We start from the raw sequence: 5,707 nt of genomic DNA, 5'->3' as shown, positions 1-5,707 counted from the left end.
GGGGGCCTGCGGGGGCCCCGCGTGCCCCCGCCCCACCCCATCCGCGGGCAGTGCCCGGCGCCGGCGCCCGTGCAGCCTCCCACGAAGCCCGTGGGCCATCCGGGCTCCGCTGCTGAGGGCCTCTGGGGAGTGGGGTCCGCATGGCGAACGGCCTGCCAGGGCTCACGGACCCGACGGGCAAGTTGGCGGGACCGCTCCAGGCCCGAGTCCTGTCTGTCTCCCCCGTGACACCAGCGCCCCGGGGCTGCCGCACACGGCGGGTGCCGCCATCGGCTCTCCGTTTCCTTTCCGTTCTCGGCCTGACCACAGCACCAGTGACCTTACTGCCACCGTCCCCTGGGCGGCAAGCCACCCCGAACTGGAAACGCTGCTGACGGGTAAGCATGCCGCCGGGCGCACAAGGGGCCGCTGGCCTGCTGCTGAGCCGGGCGCTCACTGCTCCGGGTGCCCACCTGAGTGGCAGGACGCCCAGTGGTCTGCCCAACGGCGTGACGAAAGGACACTGAGTCTGCAGGACACCCGTTTGCTCCCAGGTGCCGGCCAGCATCCAAGGATGCTGCAACAGTGAAGGGACCGGTCACGAAGGCCTCTTTGACGGCACTGCTCTGCCAGACGTGTCACTCTATCTACCCCCTGGGAAATAAAACCGCTGCTCTCTCGAGGACCCCCTCCCTCCTAACCCACCGCCGCGCTGCCCCGGAGGCAGCCTGAGGGAAGGGGTGGGCAAGGGCTGGAGAGTTCCGTCAGGAACACGGGCTGATGCAGGAAGGCGGCCCGGAGGAAATTACACGAGCTTCAGAACAAAGTGAGGCGGATGGCAGGAAAGTGGGCAGGGCGGCCTCACGGCCCAGAGAAGGAGCTGGGCTCGGCTGCAGACACGGGGTCCGCTCCTCCCCCGAGCTACTCCGTCCCGTCCCCCGTGAGGACGCAGCGAGAACGCGCTTCCGTGCTAGGGGGTGGCCTGCTCACGGCCCTGCACCAGACGGTGCACTAGGCGGCCAGCCAGCACCTGGCACCCACAGCCCGGGCCCTAGGGAGGGAGGGAGGGGCCCACACGCCTGCTCACCTTCAGAGAGCCGCACGCCCGCGGGAAGTAGGTCATGCACGCCTTCATCCCCTCCATCGCAGACAGCTCGCACTGTGGGCGGAACAGACAGTGAGGCCGGGGGCGCCCGCTGCCCCCCCCACCCCGTGCCCATGCCCCGGCCCTTCCAGGTCCTTCCTTTCCTCGCGCACTGCCCGCTGCCAGCCCTCTCCCCGCTCTACTTCGATGGAGCGGAAGCTCCGTGCGGGCCGAGGGCCGGTGAGGGGTGCTCTCACCTCTGGCCTGAGGCCCAGCAGGGAGGTGAGCAGGCCGGGGAGGTGGTTCATGGAGATGTCCCGGAAGAGCGTGGGCAGCTGGGCCGCGTACCGCAGCAGGTCCCTCAGCACGGCCACAGCCAGCTCCATGGTCGGAGGCGGGTCCTGGGACTAAAAGCAACAACGCCTGGGCTCCTAACCTCTCCCCCTTGGTCACCGAGAGAGAGGAGGCGCGACACGGGCTTCTGAGAAACGCCACAGTGAGGCCAGCACGGCCCGCACACCCACAGGGCAAGGGCGCCGCGGTACGGGCCCCGCAGCCGCGCCCCCGGCTACAGAAAGGACGCGTGCCTACAGTTCAGTATCGCGGGCATCTGGCAGCCCCGAAACCTGTCTGGGACGCGCCTTCCAGAGCCGACTGGCGGCAAGTGTCGGACCCTCCTGTGCTGCGCGTCCCTGCCAGGAACGGAGACGGCCCTGCTCACACCACCCCGGGGGCCACGCGGGCTCCTGCCTGGCTCAGACCCACCCTGGACTCACTAGCGGAAAACAGGGTGGCTCTAGAAGGACTTCCCTAGAAGACCAGCATGGATCTAAGGAAGAGGCACCCAGCACCCACCTCCTGCCAGACCAGAGGCCCTGCAGCACCCAGACAAACGAGAATGCAAAGCGGGAGGTGAGGGCACGGCCTCCTCCGCGAACCCCCCAGCACCCTCCCCATACGCGAACCTTCTCCCCCTGCCACCATCAGAGGACACGGGAGCCCAGACAGGGGGACGCCCCGACTTCCCGCTGCCACGGCTCCCGTGCAAGGACAGTCCCCTCTTCTCAGGACTTGACACCATGACCCAAGCCCAGGCCTGATTTCCGGCGGGTCCCTTCTCAGAGCCCCTCGTCACTCGGCCCAACTCCTCCCCCTTGAAAGGATCTCGGGCTGCCCGACTCCGTTCCTTTTTCCGCTCGCTCCTCCCTCCCCGGGTCAGGTGGGCCTCCATGTCCACCCCACTGCAGGCCTCGGGACCCCTGGGCTGCCAAGACCGGAAGCCAGAACCCTCCACCTCAGAGGGGTGTGAACAAGGAGTCCTGCCTCTTCCCGCCTCCCACCCAGCTCGCAGTCCTGTCGCCCGTCTGCTGCGCAGTCCAGTGTCCCCTCGAGCCCAGCCTCCCCCATCAGACACCTCCGAATGCTGTGAGTGCCATCGGCGTACGCGCTCCAGGGACTCACACCCTCGCCCTCAGCCTCAGCTGCCACCCCACTGCTGAAGGGGGCTCCTCCCCTTTGTAAGACGCGATGACCCTGGGCCCCCTGGGTTACTCTCTGACACACCTGGCGACTTCCCCCCACCCCAGGTCAGGGGTGCACTTGCCAAGAGGGCTTCTGAGCAAGAGGACGGCCAGGCCCTGCGCCCGGTGCCCCCGCACGTCCCCCCCAGAGCCTGGCTGCCCCTGTGCTGGGAAAGCCGGAGTCGTCCTGGACACGCCTCCCCTCACACTTCCCGGCCAGTCCACCATCGGGACCTGGCCGCCGAGCTGTGACCCTCTCTCGCACTCCATCAGCTTCTCATCGCACCTACAGCCTCTTCTCCAGTCCAAGCTACCCCGACGTTTCCCTTCTGTGTGGTCCCCCTGCCCCCGATCTGGCCCCTCCTCGTCCCTTCTCCACACACAGCCCAAGCGGCCCTTCCAAATGAAAATCTGATCACGTCACCACCACCTCCTCCTCCTCCCCCTACTCAAAACCTTCCGTGAATTCCCACCATGAACTCCCACCGTTCCAAGAATAAACCCCCAAACGCCTTCACATGCCCACGACGCCGTCCGTGGTCTGGTCCCCGCCCCCTCCTCGCCCACCCCGCCCCGCCAGCCTGCGAACCATCCTTCAGAGGGGCCCAACTCCTCTTCTCTCCCTCCCCAGCCCCATCCGCTCCGACACACCCTCCCTGAACGCCGGCCCCGACAGCACCCCAGGCCACATTCTCAAGAACGGCGCTCTTCACCTCCGACGGCACCCACCACGGAGCCTCATTTCACACGTGTCGTACCATTCTTCTCTATCTCTGTTTAAAGTCAGCTCCACGCCCAACGTGGGGCCTGAACTCACGACCCCGGGGTTGGGAGTCACACATTCCACCAACCGAGCCGGGTGGGCGCCCCGTCTTATAATTATTCAAGTAAAGTCTCTTCAGCTAGAAAGGGGGTCAGCAAACTGCACGGTCTGCGGGTGCCTGGTGCCTGTTTTTGCAGGGCCCACAAGCTAGAGATGGTTTTTACATTTTTAAACAGATAGAAAACAAAAAAAGGAGCAAAATGCAACAACACTCACGTGTGGTCTGCACAGCCTAAACGTTTACCACCTGTACCCCAGACCGTACAAAACCGCCAGGCCGCCGTGCAGCTCGCCAGAAACGACCGTGGCGCCGGCAGCCCTGTTTCAGACACACGGTTAAAAAAATTTTTTTAAAGGTTGTGGCGGGGGCGGGGCACCTGGTGGCTCCATCAGTTAAGCAGCCGACTCTTGATTTCAGTTCAGGTGTCAGTCTCGGGGCCATGAGTTCAAGCCCCGCACTGGGCTCGACTCTCGGCGTGAAGCCTACTTAAAAAATAAAGTAAAACAGGGCGCCTGGGTGACTCGGCTGGTTCTGCGTCTGATTCTTGATCTCCACTCGGGTCAGGATCTCACAGTTCGTGAGTTCAAGCCTCATGTCGGGCTCGGTGTTAACAGAATGGAGCCTGCTTGAGCTTCTTTCTCTCCCTCTCTCTGCCCCTCCTCTGCTTGCATGCTCTCTCTAGTTTTCAAAATAAATTTTAAAAATTTTAATACAACATAATATAAAATTTTTTAAGTGGCTAAAGATAAGACAGAAAACTACCTTCAGTCATTTTGTTGAGGGAATAATGAACAGAGTTACATTGAAATGACACACTCAAAATAACTCTGAACTTATCGGTAAACAGCATGATTTAGAGAATTTCTGAGGAGACAGAATTATAATTACATTAAGGTCTTCAGTATCTACTCAGTATAACTATTTAAGAAAGGTTTCAGTACTTTAAAAATTCAGAAGCTAATTAAATGTAGCAGAGATCTGGGGTGCTGGGTGGCTCAGTCACTGAATGTCTCACTCCTGGTTCGGGCTCAGATCATGATCTCACAGTTCATGGGCTCAAGCCCCCCCGTCAGGCTTACAGTTAAAGTGTGGAGCCTGCTTGGGACTCTCTCGGCCTCTCTCTGCCTCTCCCAAGCTTGTGTGCATGAGTGTTCTCTCTCTCTCTCTCTCTCTCTCAAAGAATAAAAAACATAAAAAAATTGTTAACTGAGCTCTGAACACTGTCACACGTGTTTACAACTAGGTACGCAAAGGACAGTGAATTTCAAAAGCAACGGGGATGTAAAACTGCTTTGGTTCTAAGGGAAAATTACAATAGAATAACTACTGAGCCTGTGAAAGAAAAACACCCTTCCCTCAGACACCAGAATTTCCACGGAGAAGACTGTTCAGGCCCCCCCAGGGCTGAGATCCGTCGACCTGCTCCAAGTCCCCCCCTAACAACGTGGGTCCCAGCTAATCAGAATGAACTGCGAGGGGCGGTTTATATGCCGTCTTTTCCGAATAAAAGTTGCCGCCCTTGTTGTTTAATCTCCTCTCCCTGCAAACATTTCCCCCACAGAAAGCCCCCGAGCCGGCGCAGGGCCCGAGTCCCCCTTGCCGCTGCCCCCCCGCCCCCACCCCCGGGCGCAGCGCTGGCCGCGAACCGGGTGGGGAGGCCATCGAAGGATGTAAGAGCAGGAAAAAATTAAAATGTTAAGAGAGGAAGAAAGGAGAGCAAAAATAATAATAATAATAAGTAGAAATAAAACTTAAATACCTAGGAAAAGAAACTTTCAAGATGTTCCTTGTTAGAAAAGCTAGCGAGGAAGTGAGCGTGGTCGGGGCGCAGGGCCAAAGCTGCGATGAACTAAAATAAGCCCGTGGGCAAAAACAGCGAACAGCCTCCAGCGACACTCCCACGTGCAGCCCACGCTCCCCACTGCCCTCACAGCCCTGGTCCCGGCCCCGCACCCACACCCAGGACGGACCCCGGGGTCCAGGGGTCGGGGGTGCAGCCTCACCTGCAAGACCTGCTGGATGCTGCGAAGCCAGGACACGCAGTGCTGCTGGAACAGCTCCGTGGGGCTCTCCCCCACCAGCAGGGACAGCAGACACAGGCCCTCGAACCTTACAGGAGACGAGGGGGTGACGACAAGCCCCCCCCGCGGAGGAAGCTCGTTCTGCACTCACCGGGCAGAGCGAGCCGCCGCAGACCCCCTGGCGCTCTAACTCCTGCAGCTCCGGGAGGGCTTGAGGTAAGGGGTGCGCAGGGGGCACCGGGGGCGCAGGTGATCCCACGGGGGGGGGGGGGGCAGGGG

The 5,707-nt window shown here is 61.0% G+C and overlaps 1 protein-coding gene across 2 annotated transcripts in view; it reads right to left on the bottom strand.

Annotated features, from left to right (window-relative positions):
• Positions 1-5,707, bottom strand: part of PELP1 (proline, glutamate and leucine rich protein 1) — a 13,060-nt gene that overhangs the window by 7,150 nt on the left and 203 nt on the right. Inside the window, exons 2-4 of one of the 2 annotated variants that reach the window (XM_029928444.1) lie at positions 5,411-5,516; positions 1,321-1,470; positions 1,067-1,138 (exon numbers count right to left, since the gene is read on the bottom strand). In XM_029928444.1, the coding sequence (XP_029784304.1) occupies positions 1,067-1,138; positions 1,321-1,449 (201 nt within the window). In that variant the 5' untranslated portion in view covers positions 1,450-1,470; positions 5,411-5,516. Of the gene's footprint in view, positions 1-1,066; positions 1,139-1,320; positions 1,471-5,410; positions 5,517-5,707 lie in introns of those variants that run through there. The other variant, XM_029928443.1, reaches the window with a different exon arrangement.

Source organism: Suricata suricatta, chromosome 17 (genome assembly GCF_006229205.1).
Source record: "Suricata suricatta isolate VVHF042 chromosome 17, meerkat_22Aug2017_6uvM2_HiC, whole genome shotgun sequence".
NCBI classification, from domain to species: domain Eukaryota; kingdom Metazoa; phylum Chordata; class Mammalia; order Carnivora; family Herpestidae; genus Suricata; species Suricata suricatta.
This window is presented reverse-complemented; position numbering and strand designations above follow the sequence as displayed.